Consider the following 16,090-nt stretch of genomic DNA (forward strand, 5'->3'; position numbering starts at 1 on the left):
TAAATTACATCTGTCATATTTTCTGTATTCTGCAACGAATGTTAAAGAGAAGTTGAGCTTTCTACACATTGTCTTTTTATTGCTTGAATTGCTTCTTTGCTTTGTTACATACAACTTCTTCAAATCAATTTTCATGGTCTGGATGCCCTGACATTCCACATATGCAGAGATAGCCAGATGGAGTGAGTGTGCTGAGGAGATCTGTTTTAAAAGACATGGCTGAAGGCTAAGTGCTTAAAATTCTGACGTGTTTCTGTGCGGGTTCATGTGTGCACTGTAAATGTCTACTTGTATGTGTATTTACTTGGTTTTTCTGTAAAAGATCACACAGATATTGGGGCCAATCCTCCTCTTTTTTTAAATGTCAGATTATTATTTTTTTAAGGGCATTTTTCACTCACGTCCCTGTTTATTTCTCTGCATGACCTCAACCCAGTAACCTCTTTACGCCACCATCTGATTCCACCACACATTACCTCAACTCTCTGCCAGCCTCAGTACTAACCCCCCTCCGCCTCTCAATGCCACACACAGATGTTCCCACAACAATTCACCCTGTCGCAGAGATTTTTTATGTCAGCCCAAACCCTCAGAGATGAATGCAGTGACATCCACAGACAAAATCCCCTGAGAAGCTGGTCTGACATGTGACAAACAAACAAACAAGATGTAAACAAGCTACTCACGCACAAGGCTGATTGTGAATCAAATGTGTGCTATAGTGACTGAGCCTGAGGCCAGTGGCTCTCGCTCTGCCTTTGTCTTTCTATCCATCTCTGTTCAACCGTGTCTTCATTTCTCTGCCTCTATTTTCTAATTAGAGAGACAAGTGATAATTTGTTAAAACATTGATAGATGTGTAGTGATATAAATAATTTTAGTTTGGAACAGTTGAGACCTAAAGACGTCCTCTGTAATATATGCACTAAATGTCATCTTCCTATCTCTCCCCATGCTGCTGTGGACCTTGACCCTCCCGACATCATCAGGAGTCAGTCCAAGGTAACAGCGCACACACACAAACATGCACAGTCATTTTTAACACCGAGCTAATTCCAGGGTTGTGAATCATCTCTTTGTCAAACAAAGAAGCCGCTGTATTTCTCCGACTCGGTTTGTGAACTGTGAGCAACTGTGCCATCCAAGCAGTGATACAAAGTAATGATTTGTAAAACAATTTTTGCCTGAAGAGTCTTATTTAATTTGTTAACTTTAAACCCTCAAAAAATACCATTTGATGGCTAACGTTTTACCATGTTTTTGTCTGTGCAGCTGACTTTAGTGAATGACATCATTTTTGTTCTTCTATCATCTGAAAAATTCCACATGGTGCCACATAACCACATGAAACACAAAGTACTCTTGAAAGAGACTGTACATTTATATACAAAGTACCATTAAATTAAACTCTGGTTTTATGGAGTGTATATATTTTTCCACAAAATGCATTGTAGCTAAATGATGAAATTAGTTAAGAAATGTTAACATTTCTGTGTCATAATCAGCATAGATCTCTGACATGTGTCTCTCATGCTCTAACTGTTTTCATTCCACAGGTCTTTGCTTATGATTACTGCTTCTGGTCCATGGACGAGACAGATAAGGAGAGATTTGCCGGTTAGTTTATTAACTGATACAGTTCAAATTATTAGAAGTTTGGTCATTGCATCACTAAAATGCCATTCGAACAGTTCACTTTGGAAAGATTAAATATTAAAAATATTAGATAGATTAGATAGAATATAATTCCTTGTGTGGTTGCCTGTCTCCAGGTCAGGAGGTGGTCTTCCAGTGCCTTGGGGAAAGTCTTCTCCACAATGCCTTCCAGGGCTACAATGCCTGTATCTTTGCCTATGGACAAACCGGTAAGTTACCATAAGACAAGTTCTGTTCTGCTCTGTGGTCAATATGATGTGAATATATCTAATGACAGAACCAATGAAATAACTACACAATATTTGAACAATTTTTCTTTGCCCTCAGTGGCATAGTGCCCTAAAGTTTTTTGTAAAATAATTAAAAGAGGAGTGTCAGTGTGAAGGGGTTGCAGCAGGAAGGTTGGACTGCCTCTCTTCTCTCAGATACAAATAAAATATCAAAGCTTCAACCAGTAGAGGCATGATATACAATGTTGCTAAAACCCAAACATACCTAAGCCACCTTGCACATAAGGTAGATACCTACACTTGTTAAAATTCAAGTATTTCTGTTCAGTCTGACTTATGACTGAAAAACAGAGCTGGAACATGTCCAGTGTAGACACAGTGTAAAGAGATCGCTGTTTTCCTCTTAGTGTTATGGTAAAAAAATTTCAACACTACAAATCCTTTGACAAACATGTCAGAGCTGATAAATCAGTCAAGTGTCTACAGCCTCGCCAGAATGAGTTACACACTGAGTGGCCACTTTATTGCTAATGCAATAATTACTAATTAATGTTCTGCCATGTCTTCTTTTATGATGGCTATAATTTTCCAGTTTTATTGACAATGTCACAGAGGCGATAATTGAAATGTGTGATTTAGCACTGAGCTCCTAGTAAGTGATGGTGTTGTGCTGGACATTATATTCAGGGGTGTTTTCAATATTCTGCTTACTTCATGTATGTAAATAGGAAGGACAAAAATGATGTAATGCTGTCAATTACAAAAGCACCGTTAATGATGACTTCAGTAATAAGCTTGTAACTGAATTTATTTTGTTGTCATGCAGCATTGACCTTGAATAACCTCTCAGATGATGTTAAACAGGCCCAGACTCTGACTACTTCTAAGTCAAAGCTAAAAACACTCCTTTTTTACACTGCCTACTTCACCCACTAAACTTATTTTTAAACTGCATTTTAAATCATTTGAAATAATCTTTGCAACTCTTGTCTTTACTTTTGCTATTTTAATGATGATTTTTATTTTAAAATGTTTTCATTTAGTAATTAATTTTACCATATATATATTATCTCTTTACTCTTTTATTGTAAATCTGTATCCTTTATTAGGTTTTACATTTTATTGCTCTGTAAAGCACTCTGACTTGCCTTGTTGACAAAATGAATATAAAGCTGCCCTGCTCATGGCAGAGCTGAAGTATTAAATTGCATTAGATTGCATAGTTGTACTTAATGTAGCGGCCACTTAGTGTGTATAAGGCTCTTTTTAATAGTAATTGACTCAGTGGAAATGGTGTGACTAATTCAGTTGTTTGTCTCTGAGTTGCATCAGCTGTTACAAAAATGCCATTTTCCTGTTTTCAATTACTTGTTCCAATTGACATTGTGTGTGTGTGTGTGTGTGTGTGTGTGTGTGTGTGTGTGTGTGTGTGTTGTTATTAGGTTCGGGAAAGTCGTACACCATGATGGGTTCAGGGGACCAGCCAGGTCTGATTCCTCGGCTGTGCAGTGCTTTGTTTGACCGAACCCAGAGCGAACAGCGGGAGGAGGAGAGCTTCACCGTTGAGGTGTCCTACATGGAGATCTACAACGAGAAGGTCCGAGATCTGCTCGACCCCAAAGGGTATGACCCCGACCTAATCTTCTAAACCTTTTATGAAAGAAAGAATAATTTTCTTTCCGTCTACGGTAAAATTATTTAACTAAGACAAAATTGTGGAAATTTTAACATGTAGTTACTGGTTGTAAAATAGCCATGGTTAGGCTTGTATCCAAATGCAGACTAAGGAAATTGATATTTGGGCAGACACACAAATACACATCAAGTAAATGTTGTCTTTCTCTGGTAGGTCAGTCTACGTTTTAGGTGAACAACCACACTCAATGCATGAGTCTTGACTCTGAACCCTGGCATCGGATAGAAACCCTGCACATCTCAGTTTCTATCAGTGTGATGCAGATTAACTGGACCTCTGGATAGTTCTGTTTTCTCATGCTAGCTTTCATGCTCCTCACAGAAATTTAAAAGTAAAGCTGACCTAGAATAGCTTGCATGGTTATTGTTTGGCATCTTCCTAACACAGACAGTGAACCAGTTCATATGAAAGTAAGACATGTCTTTGCTACCAAAATTCAGACTTCAGCCAGACTCTGGATTCAGGCCCAGGCCCTACAGCACACTCAACCTCAAGTTAATTGGTAGAACTAGTGAAAGTTGCTGTTGGTCTCTGGTACCACCAGCTGCTGTGGTCAGTGGATTAAATGATCCCTCTTCTGCCTTGTGGTCACTGATGGAGGCCAGTTCATGTCCAGCAGGTCAGCAGTAAATCAGCAGCACAAGCCTGTGTCTGCTGCCCCAGACAGCATAACCTCTGACCTTCAGTCACTGCATGACCTCTGACCTCAGTAAAAAGAGCCAAAGAGAAGCAGACCATCTGACAGCCATATGGGCTTTGCTGAGGAGCAGAGAATGATGAAGTTGTCAGGCCTGGAGCGAGTTTGAATCAGGGTCAGAGAGCCAAGTGCTAACAAAGTCCCTATGAACTGGGGAAAGTTGTAGTGGTGGCCAGAACCAGCTGAGCAGATATTGGCACTCCTGCTAAAAGTCAGATGAATAGTAATTTACCAAGAGTGGCCATGCTTGTCTGTGTTTTAAACTGGTTTTCTTTCTCTGTCCAGGGGTAGACAAACTCTGAGGGTGAGGGAACATAAAGTTTTGGGTCCCTATGTCGATGGCCTGTCTCGACTAGCTGTGGCCAGCTACAAGGTAAAAATATTCTGCTTAAATTGATTTTTTACCATGCTTTTATGTCACACTGATTTACTGACGTCTACTGCTAAGTTGCATACTGGCCCGACGATACAATATTTTCACGATACTTAAGTCATAATACAACACGACTGTGTTATCCTCAGTATTGCAATACTTAATACTTATAGTGCGATTTATTACCTTTTTTAGGTACAAATTATGTCCCCAAAGGAAAATCTGTTTTAATTAATAACATAAAATTTTCAGTCTGTTCATCTCACCTCAGTCATTTTCATAGTAGCAAAATGTATGTAGTGGATTGAAAAAGCAATTGATTTAATTATTCTCTTAGTTTGCCAGAAGTTAAATTTGTATTTGTAACTGTAAATAATAAAAATGATACTTTGTGTCTGTTTATCTATACAATATTGCCACATAGAATATCTCAATACTTTGCTGTATTTATTTTACCCCCTACCCCTACTGGATGCAAAATCTAATAGCAGCAACTGTAACCAGTGTGTCAGCGCCCAGATAGACACGTGAGCGGAGTGTCCTACTCTCAAACCTTCTCACTTTCTTTAACCTTTGTGGAGTTGTAACAGTGTTTATAGGAACAGTTTGCTTAGCAGTGTTACCAGTCACACTGGAATGAAGGTAATTATAAAAATCTCAAAATCTATTACATTTTGTAATTTATATTGGGCTTTTCAGGAGACTCAAGCTCTTCACCAAAAAAAGCATTCGATAAATTCATACACATGCACAGAACCTCAACAAATGTGCTGTATAATGTTCTTCACATTCTTAAAAGGTTATTCTGCAGAGTGAAGCAAAATGGAAAATTTCCTTATCATTTACTTATTTATTTATTGTTTGCTTTCTGTTTTTGTGACAGGACATTGAGTCTCTGATGTCAGAGGGAAATAAGTCTCGGACTGTTGCTGCAACCAACATGAATGAGGAGAGCAGTCGATCACACGCCGTCTTCAACATCATCCTCACACACACACTAAAAGACTTGCAGTCTGGGGTAAGACATAACACACACACGCTGGTGAGGGCACTGTTTGAATTCTCAGTTTTTAACACTTTCGGTGTAAACCTTAAGTAATCGATGAGATCAGAAATTGATTTCTGAGATGTTGTAGGCTCAGCACGTATCTTAATAGAAAAAAAGTCCACAAGATAACCAGTGTGTTCACTTCACTGGGCCGGACAGTCAGTGGGGTGGAGCCTGCTGAAAACATCGGGGTCGGGCCACAGTGCCCACTTTGTGGTGGGGGGTGGGGCCAGAGTGGCTGCTGGGAGCTGGGCCAGATCTCAGCTGTCACTGGCATACTGGCATACTTTTTTAGTGTCGAAGTTGTGTGGTATTACAGTTATCTGAAGAAGCCAATCCTACTCCCATCCACCCTGGTGCATTAAAAATTAATCCTAGTTTGCACATCAATAGATATTAAATGCCTTTTCTCCCTTACTGTCATTTCTCCCAGAATCCATCTGCTTCATCTTGTGGTCATATTCCAATCTTAATGACTGGGGAATTCTTTTTGTATATGGTGTTGTTTTTTGGTTATAGTGAAACCAGGATTTTTGATATTATTGGCATGTCAGATACTAGTAGTGAACCCCCTCTATCAACAGAATCCATACATTTGTGTCTGCACCAGACACAAATTGTGTATGTATAATTGCGTTCAGTTTTCTAAGGTCTATGATCCAGCCCTCGCAGCCAACAAGTGAAAAGATAGTTACAAAATGAGATGATGTCAGCTCAGCTATTAGACCAGGCACTCCAAGAAAAGACCTAAATGACTCATTCTCCATCCTCACGACCCACTTAGGCTCTCCTGCGCCTTTCTCTTCTTTCCAGACCAACTTGCCACCAGCAAATCCTGTTAATAATTCACATGCATGACTTTGAGTTTGTCAGCTGATACAGCCTGCTCTGTTTTCAAAGCACACCCACAGTCACTCTCTGGGTTGGTCAGTCAGTCAGTAGGTTTATCAGGCAAACGGCTAATGCGCAGACTGTGTAGTCAGTGAGTGAATCACTCAGCTGACACATCCTGTAACTGGATCAGTCAGCTCTTTATAGCCTTAGTTGTGTTATTTTATTGTCTCCTCATTCTGAATACAAAAACATTGTATGGACCGAAAATTTCAATTAGTTTACGTTTTCACAGGGAGCTCCTCTTTGGCCATTTCAAGCCCCACTATACCAGATGTCAGCTCGTTCAATGCAATTTGAGCTTTGTTCTGATACTTAGTTCTATTTCCAATTCACACAGTGCTGGTTGTTTGGTATATAGCACGCTTATGTTTCACTTGTTCATGGTACTCAGCAGTTATGAGGGTTGTTGGACCTGTGTTCAAAGTGCAGAAGAGGCCAAAGAAAACAACAAGCAGTGCTGTGTGCACAGTATGCAAAATACCTCTAGTGCTTTGAAACAACAGCAACATTAAATTGATATGGAAGCCCAAGAATGTTTCCTTACTACATCCACACACATATAAGAAAGTAAAATAAATTGCAGCTTTTTTAATCAATTAATAGTTTGGATGGTTTATCAAACAAAACTGCCACAAATGCCATGCTTTCAGCTTTTCACAAAGTAGGATTTGCTGCTTTTTTCTGTTTTCTATGATACAGAATTTAATATTTGGAGGTTTTGGGCTGTAGGTTAGAAAAAAACAGGTAATTTAAAGAACTTGTGATGTGTAATTTTTTTTTTTTTTTTACTAATTTCAGACATATTTTAAGCTATAATTAATTAATCAATAAAATTCTTACAAGATTAATCGACAATGAAAGTAATCATTGATTACATCCTCAAAGTAATTCTACATTTGATTAACTACAGCAAATTACTGGACGTAGTGTTCAGTTAGTCAGACCTTCCTCTGTTTTAATGATCACAGTATTGGGGCTTATCTGTGCCCCCTAATGGCTCAGCCAGGGTGAGGAACAGTGATGAAGGGACAGCATTAAAAAAGCCACCTCTATGAATGGTAGCAGAATCACCCAGAGCTGGATGAGTCATTATGATCCTCATCACAGGATTTCCTTTCAGTGGCATGCCATGCTCAGACTTGTAAACCAAACACTCAAAGTTCAGTCAGTTTGAACTTTGGTCCCATCTGCTGCCACCTCTCTACTGTGGCTTATGTTGCTCATTGCTTTGCTAATTCCAGTCAAGTTTTGGTGACTTAGTCTTTTTTTTCTTCCTTTTTTCTCCTCCATGATGGTGTTTTCTGGATTCTTTAGTACATGTAGTTGTGTGTTGATGATCAGACACTTGTTCTGTTCTGGTACCTTGAAGTTGCTGCCAAGAAGTCTGACAAGATGAATGTCCTGCCTGCTGATCTGGTTACTGACCTGAGTATCAGCTGTCCCAGTTACAGAATCCCTTGTTGAGAAAGGAAAATGCCGCAGTGGCTGGTATTTCCTCCTTTTCACTATTTTTTCACCCAGCTAGACGCTAAGAATTGAAATGGTCCAAAGAGTCAGCATGCTGTACTCAATTGATAAAAATGCAGATTGAAAAACACTGGAAAGTTGGTTTACTGGTATTTATTTCTAGGTCTGACACCAGCAGGTAACATGACCTGGATGTTCCAGTCATCGCCCATTGCAATAAGGAGCTGTAATTATTGATTTACATCAAGTAGTAGCTTCCTACTGCATTTACTGGTGCTCACAGTCACCAGCTTTGCCTCTACTCTGTCTGACTCTCCAAAAGGTATTCACAGTTTCAGGCCATATTTAAAAAAAGAAGTTTGAGTCTATTTTTGGACTTTATATGCTCAGTGTCCCAGATATGAATCTCTTGTTTGTTTAATAATTTGTTATACTCTTGGGAATCTGAAGCAGAACTGGTCTGAGGCTGATCAGTATCAGTGTAGTTGAATTTGATCTTTATCAGTTAGCCTTTGTTAGTGGTTGTTTTAGGGATTCGGGATCTGGATTTGTCAGAAATTTATATATACATGTAAAAAGTGTCCAAGTATCCTTGGGCAAGATAGTGAACCCCAAATTGCTCCCGATGCTGCGTCATCGGAGTGTGAGTGCGTATGAATGATTACTGAGTAGCACGTGGCACCTTGTACGGTAGCCTCGGCCACCAGTGTGTGAATGTGTGTGTGAATGAGTGAATGTGATATGTAGTGTGAAAGCACTTTGAGTGGTCCAAAAGACTAGAAAAGTGCTATACAAGTACAGTCCATTTACCATTTACTTTTTACTTACACACAGGTCCTCCTGTACAATTTGAGATTTTAAAACACGGATGTAAAAAAGTTTTGTGTGTGAATTTTTGTTTACCTTTGTCCATTACTCAATTTTACTAACCTCAAGTAGGTGGATCTCAGAGGTTGGGGGGCTGTTATTGATATCATTAAAGTATCAGAGGAGAGTAGAAACTAGAGAAGATACAGGATAACAGCTTTAAAGAGCAACAGTATATAACTTTTAAGGCAAAACAGTGTAAAAGTTTTTTTAAAAACCTATCTTTTTGAAGAGGGCTATGAGTGGCATTTGTTAAGAAAAAGGTTGTTATTTTCAGTTGAATTTTTACACTTTACAAAGGTCACACCACTGAACAAGATAGCAGGAGCAGTGTGGAATCCAAACTGATTCATGGAGCTGTGTGTGTGTGTGTGTGTGTGTGTGTGTGGGAGTAAACCTGTTTCCTCAACAAGAAAGACAATATCACAGGATCTGGGCAGTGTCAGGCACCTCATTGTTTCTCTGATGTTAATGGAAAACGCTTTCCATTTGGAGACTAGCAGACACTGAATACAGTTTACCAAAGAGTACCAGTTGACAGTCTAATGGAGTAAGATTAAATTTAACAAGTGCAGCTGTCTGTACTGGCTATGCAAAGGTTTGTGTTTCACTTTTGTCTTAAACATAAGTATATGATGGCTTATTACGCTTTGGCTAAACACCTCTGAACCCACAGCAGTACTGTGGCTGAACAGATTAACTGGAGACACAGACAGAGGACTGTATCTGCTGATGTTTAGCTGCTGATGTGCTGCTTTTGCTGTGTGGCAGGCGAAGATCAGGTATTACATTCAGCCTTGTCAGCCATCTGTCACACTCGGCCAGGAGTGGATCTGTCACAGTACAGATGACAATGTGATATCTAAATCTCTTACAGGGGCATGAGAAGACACAGAAGGAAACTTTCAAGAGAGTGAAAGATGAGAAACCAAAGACTAACTGAACATTTTTGGCATTACCTGATTGGTAGAATCACAAGAATCAGAGAGAGAATAGAGGAGGTCCTAAACAAGAGTGGACAAAAGTATCCTGCTAAATGAGAGCAAATAGTTGAGGGGAGCTTTCTGATAAAGCCAAATGCCATGTTGTTTGTTTCTGAGCCATCTGATGCTGTCATGCTGGCAAAACAAAATAATTTTCAGTTGAAAGCTTCTGAAAGCCCAGCAGGGATTGCCTTGATGCAGTGCTTCCTTGGTGATTATTGAGCCATCAGAGTCGTGTCAGATCTCATGTAGATGTACGATACAGCCTTTAGGAATGTCAACAGATCCAGATCTACATAAAAGTCTCAGACTATGTCCTATACCAGGCTGGACATTGCAGTGCTTGATATCATATGATTGGCAAATCATTCAATTAGTCAAACTAACAGGTGAACATTCAGTTGGAATTCAAAGAGGGAGAACAAAAGTGTATTTCAATATGCAATGGAGAGATATTTAAATCATTTTCATTTTGCTAGAGAACAAACAGAAAAATATCTGACAGTGGCATTTATGACTGCCATTATTGCTGTGAAAAACATGCATGCCGTATGTCATTCAGAGTCATTCTGGAGCTTTCGATGATGTAATTCATTGTGGACATTATTACCTAATGTTAAACACTGCCAGGTGTGACGTGTAAAAAAATACACGTAGTCTGGGCAAAGTTCAGCTTTGGTGCAGAATTTTTTACCAAACCTAATCATCTGCAAAACAGAGGAAGTTTTGCTGCTGAACAGTACAGGGCCATTAATGTTTAAAACCTCTGGGAACCAAATTCGCCAAATAACTCTCTTAATATGTAAATAAGGGTCTTACATGCACACTAAAAAGCATAAAAATGATGATCAGTCATTAGCCTCAATCCAAATTTGAAAAACATTTTCATTTTAGATTTTTCACGGTTTCCTTAAACTGGGTTGATTTGGGTGTGGTTATCCCCAATCCATATCACGTAATATGGATAAAACCAATCTAAAATTCAGAGTCAGGTGTCAGTTGATACTAATTTAACATGCCAAATTAAAATCTCGAAACACACCTTTCAATAGGGTGTGTTCGGAACACTCATTTTGAGGGCCAGAGCGCACTCTGGCACAAACTGGACCGTTCATAAACTCAGAGCGCTGTTTGAGCGTGCCATTGGGTTATCCAGAGCAGTGCACTCTGGGAGAGTCAGACCGTACTCTTGGCACTCTGTCTGGGAAGAGGGAGCAGCAAAGCGCCGAACGCAGTGAATGTGTGACTTAACTTAACCAATTGGATTTACTCAGAGTCAGAGGGGCCGAAACATATCTGAACAGAGCTGTACCACACAAACTCTGCTTTGCTCCATGGCTGCCATGGAGACAAGAGACAGTTGAGAAAGGTGGGATACAAGGAGGTGTCAATCAAACCATAACATGCTAGTCCACAATGTCTGGAGAAATGCTGTTTTGAACTCGGTTTTCTAATAGTTTAGAAAGTGAAAATAGTTTATTTTCACTTTCATTTATTTATTTTTGCAGATATTTAATGAGACACTCAACTTTGAAATAATATGTGCATTCTTACTATTTTAAGCCACGTTTCCAGAGGCTTTAAATAAAGAATGTGCAAGTGGCCGGCTGAATATACTGAAGAGAATGAGGCAATAATCACACTTATTTTCTCTCTCTCTCTCTCTTTCTCTCTCTCTCTTTCTCTGTAGACAAGTGGGGAGAAGGTGAGTCGGTTGAGTTTGGTGGACCTGGCTGGAAGTGAGCGAGCAGCAAAGACTGGAGCAGCAGGAGAACGACTCAAGGAAGGAAGCAACATCAACAAGTACGCAAAAGCAGTTCAACACAGACACACTAAACACACACAAACACAACGCGGTGATTGTTTTTCCCCATCAGGCTGTTTATTCAAGTCTAAACCCCTAAATTGCCTTTCAGATGTTTTCCCTCTGGCAGTCTTACTTTCTTTCGCAAGACATTTTTTCTAACCACTGAGCATTGTCATATCACTCTTTAAACTCATTTTTTGTCACTTGTACTGAAAGCTACATATGTGAAAGAAAGCATATAACCAGTGTTTTTGGATTGTATTGTCCCGCCACAGCAACTTTACATTTTAACCTAAATTATAGTATCATAGCAAATGAATATGTCTGGAAAAGCCCTTAAAACAACATGCATATGCTCGAGGGACAGGAATACAGTGGTTCTAACACATCAACAGATGTAAAGCATGTGACCTTAGTGTTTTTGTGTGTTTGGCAGGTCTCTCACTACGCTGGGCCTGGTGATCTCGGCGCTCGCTGAGCAGGGAACAGCCAAGAACAAGAACAAATTTGTTCCTTACAGAGACTCTGTTCTGACATGGCTGCTGAAGGTACAAATACCATAAACATGTTGGACACACACAGAGGAAAATACATTTTCCTTGTTTCACTGTCCAGTGCACGTTCTTTAATTTCTTATAATTTCTCCTTGTGTCTGTGTTCTCTGTTCTTGCATATTTGCCTTTCTTCAGGATTGCCTGGGTGGCAACAGTCGCACAGCGATGGTTGCAACTGTGAGTCCAGCAGCAGACAACTATGAGGAAACGTTATCGACGCTGCGTTACGCAGACCGAGCAAAGAACATTGTTAACCATGCTGTCGTTAACGAAGACCCCAATGCTCGCATCATCAGGGAACTCCGCGAAGAAGTGGAGAAACTACGAGAACAGCTGACCCAGGCAGAGGTGAGATATGTTAGAAATTGTAGAAATCAAACAATATCTATACTTTGCCATACTCTTCTTTATCTGTGTTTTTTTAATCCAGTCTTTGAAGGCGCCAGAGCTAAAAGACCGTCTGGAAGAGTCAGAAAAGTTGATCCAAGAGATGACCATCACCTGGGAGGAGAAGCTTCGTAAAACTGAGGAGATTGCACAGGTAAGACACACAAGAGGTGTGAATGTATGGTTATGAGAACAAACATTTGAGCTACTTGACATTGTAACCTCCAGTTTGATTTTTTACACTGTGTGAAAATGATCTTTGTGTCTATGTGTTTGTAGGAGCGTCAGAAGCAGTTAGAGAGTCTGGGTATTTCTCTTCAGTCTTCAGGGATTAAAGTTGGAGATGATAAGAGTTTTCTCGTCAACCTTAATGCCGATCCTGCCCTCAATGAGCTGCTGGTTTACTACCTGAAGGTACACACACACGCATTACGTTGTGCCTGGTTATTAATTCTCCCTGTTTACCCAGAATACCACACAATATTATCACTATTTCAAACCGTAACTAACTGGTTGAGTCAGTTATCATCTGACTGACAATGGGTGCACAGTAGGAAAACAGTGTATTTGTGTATTGGGAAGCCTCAAGACAGGAATTACACCAATTATGCCAAATTGAAGAGCACAAAACCGCTTTCAAGAAAAAAATAATGAAGGTGTTGTTTGATGGGCTAGATCAGGACACAGGGGTTTACCACAAAGCGAGGTTAGTGGGTTAGCAAGTTATGTTGAGCCTGAAGCCTGAATTTTCAGTGTCATAAACGTGGCTGTCTTTGAAACTGGCCATTTTGCCACAGTAGCTTATGCTGCACACGTAACCTGGTCCGGATCAGTATAAGTTTAAAGTTTCCAACTAACAAAAAGTTTCTTTTCAGGGGTAGAGAGTGTTTAGAGACTGGAAAGGGGTGTTTGCTTTTCCTGATGATATTAGCAATACATATTCTCTGCTGAGGGAATACGTTACAAATGCAAACTTGTTGAGCAGAATACTAGTAATGCTAACGAAGAAAGCAGTGCTATAAGCAGTTTTATTTGTTGGGTTTTTCTTGCTCTGACTGAATTACTTAATGTGTCTGCAGTGTTCCCTAGTCATTTTCCATGTTGGCTATAAAAATAAGCCCTCTATAGTTTACTACATTATTTATCAGTATGATGTTTACTTGCATATGAAATGTGCTATGTAACTCCTTAAAACTGCTTTGGATTCTGTTTTTGTGTTTGGTCTTGATTTGTCCATTTTTCTCTGCTGGTACATAACAGCTAAGAGAACAGTGTTTAAAAAATGGATTAGTCCATTAGTATTTATCAAAAATACTATTCAAATGTTAACATGAACTGATTTGCCCAGAAGCTTATGTGATTTCCATGTATCCTGCATTATGAGAAAGTATCAGACCTAAATGCCTTGCTTGAGTATGAAGTTTAAATATGCTGCATCAAGTTTAGAGTTTAAGATCTGCAGCTGTACCGTTAGAAATAAATGGAGGGTAAAATATATATTATCTCGTAAATTAACAATTATTAATTTACGCCAGCTTTCCTCTCTCACCTTAACTGAAGCAACAGTGTTGCTTTTTACTCCAATAAATTATTTTTGCACAGTACAAGAGTCAAATAATGCACTGAATGTATCATTTATGGGAACATGCACAGAGCCTGAGGAAGACACCCTGAGTTAACAGAGACATTTATGTTTTGTCAAGCAAGCTTATGCAGTGACCCGGTCAAACTCGCATTGTGGTGCATCACTCTGATAAAGTCATATCTAAACAGTCATTGATTCAATTTTAAACAAAAACATGGATACTTTACCAACTTTTGTGTAGGCTTTACTCCAGTAGACATAACTTGGTCATATTTATTTTATGACTCATCTGCTAAGGTCTAATCACATCTTCACTATGTCTCAGGAGCACACAAAGGTGGGTTCGGCAGACTCTCAGGACATCCAGCTGTGCGGGATGGGTATCCAGGCAGAGCACTGTGTCATCGACATTACAACAGATACCACTGTCATCCTCACACCCTACCGCAATGCTCGGTAAGAGAAACCAACATCACAGACCCAAAGTCCGAACTCAGTGATGAGAAAATGTAGCTGAGTTTAGGGGTATAAGAAAAAGAGAGGGTTAAGGGTTTTTTTTGGCAGTGACAGATTGTTACATCAGTTTTTTTTCACAGTATTGTCATGACTGTCTGTATTGTGTTATAGGACATGTGTTAACGGTTCTCCAGTGACCAGTGCTCTGCAGCTTCACCATGGCGACCGAATCTTCTGGGGAAACAACCACTTCTTCAGGTGATTTCATGTTTGTATATTGTTTGCAATTTTAAATATCCTGTTTTTCATATGATAAAACATTACTCAATATTTCCTTAGGCAATTTCATCATTTTTCATAAGTTGCAAATGCTTTCCCTGCAGGATCAACCTGCCTAAGCGGCGTTCTCGAGGAGCTGAGGATGAGGATGGTGAGGGTGGCGTGATGAAGAACAGCGGCAGCAGTGAGCAGCTGGATGCAGATGGTGACACAGCCAGCGAAGTGTCCAGTGAAGTCAGCTTCTCTTATGAATTTGCCCAGACGGAGGTCATGATGAAGGCCTTGGGTAACAATGGTAAGGAGTTGTAAAACAAGAAATACTCTGCATTGACAGAACATTAGTTAGTTTAGTCTCCTTTGTTTTCTGACTACTCTGTGTTTTGTCCTTTCAGACCCAATGCAAGCAGTCCTGCAGTCTCTGGAGAGGCAGCATGAAGAAGAGAAGCGCTCGGCTTTGGAGCGACAGAGACAAATGTACGAGCAGGAGCTCCAGCAGCTTCGCAAGAAGCTAAACCCAGACCGTCTGTCCACCGGCCCCTCTGCAGGGCCCGCATCAGGCCAGCAGGGTCCAGGAACGCAGTCTCACTACCGCAGCCTCGAGAGACTCAGTATAGGAGGGATGAGCCATTCAACCAGTGCTCAGAGCAGGCTGAGGCAGTGGAATGAGGACAGGTGAGCGTGTGTATGTGTGTGTGTAGACTGGAATGTAAGTTCATGCTGCATTAGAAACTTTAAAAGAAAAAGCAATTTTATGTCAGTTTGAACATGGATGCAAACTAAACACCTCCTTGTAATCCTCTCTCCTCCCCTTCCTCTCTGCCAACTCCTCACCTCCCTCAGGGAAGCGGTATTGGTTAGGAGTCTGCGGCGGTTGAGGGAGCAGATAGTAAGAGCAAACCTCCTGGTACAAGAAGCCTGTTTCATCTCTGATGAGCTAGAGCGACACACCGAGTATAGAGTCACTCTGCAGATCCCATCGGACAACCTCAACGCCAATCGCAAGGTCTCATTAACAAACATGTAGACACTCATCCACAAATTTCCCATCTTCTGTTTAAGCACAGCAAATTCCCTAAATACACCTACGTGTGTGTCTGTGTGTGTCTGTGTG

At 40.1% G+C, this 16,090-nt stretch overlaps 1 protein-coding gene across 4 annotated transcripts in view; it reads left to right on the forward strand.

Moving 5' to 3' along the window:
• LOC121941303 (kinesin-like protein KIF13B) overlaps positions 1-16,090 on the forward strand; it is a 51,254-nt gene that overhangs the window by 18,876 nt on the left and 16,288 nt on the right. For all 4 annotated transcript variants that reach the window (XM_042484082.1, XM_042484073.1, XM_042484090.1 and 1 more), the window contains exons 4-19: positions 990-1,002; positions 1,557-1,617; positions 1,773-1,865; positions 3,329-3,509; positions 4,565-4,652; positions 5,536-5,670; positions 11,602-11,714; positions 12,155-12,266; positions 12,408-12,620; positions 12,703-12,813; positions 12,939-13,073; positions 14,570-14,700; positions 14,872-14,958; positions 15,084-15,274; positions 15,372-15,651; positions 15,820-15,982. In XM_042484082.1, the coding sequence (XP_042340016.1) occupies positions 990-1,002; positions 1,557-1,617; positions 1,773-1,865; positions 3,329-3,509; positions 4,565-4,652; positions 5,536-5,670; positions 11,602-11,714; positions 12,155-12,266; positions 12,408-12,620; positions 12,703-12,813; positions 12,939-13,073; positions 14,570-14,700; positions 14,872-14,958; positions 15,084-15,274; positions 15,372-15,651; positions 15,820-15,982 (2,107 nt within the window). The remainder of the gene's footprint in view (positions 1-989; positions 1,003-1,556; positions 1,618-1,772; positions 1,866-3,328; positions 3,510-4,564; positions 4,653-5,535; positions 5,671-11,601; positions 11,715-12,154; positions 12,267-12,407; positions 12,621-12,702; positions 12,814-12,938; positions 13,074-14,569; positions 14,701-14,871; positions 14,959-15,083; positions 15,275-15,371; positions 15,652-15,819; positions 15,983-16,090) is intronic.

The sequence above is a fragment of the Plectropomus leopardus genome, chromosome 1 (assembly GCF_008729295.1).
Source record: "Plectropomus leopardus isolate mb chromosome 1, YSFRI_Pleo_2.0, whole genome shotgun sequence".
NCBI classification, from domain to species: domain Eukaryota; kingdom Metazoa; phylum Chordata; class Actinopteri; order Perciformes; family Serranidae; genus Plectropomus; species Plectropomus leopardus.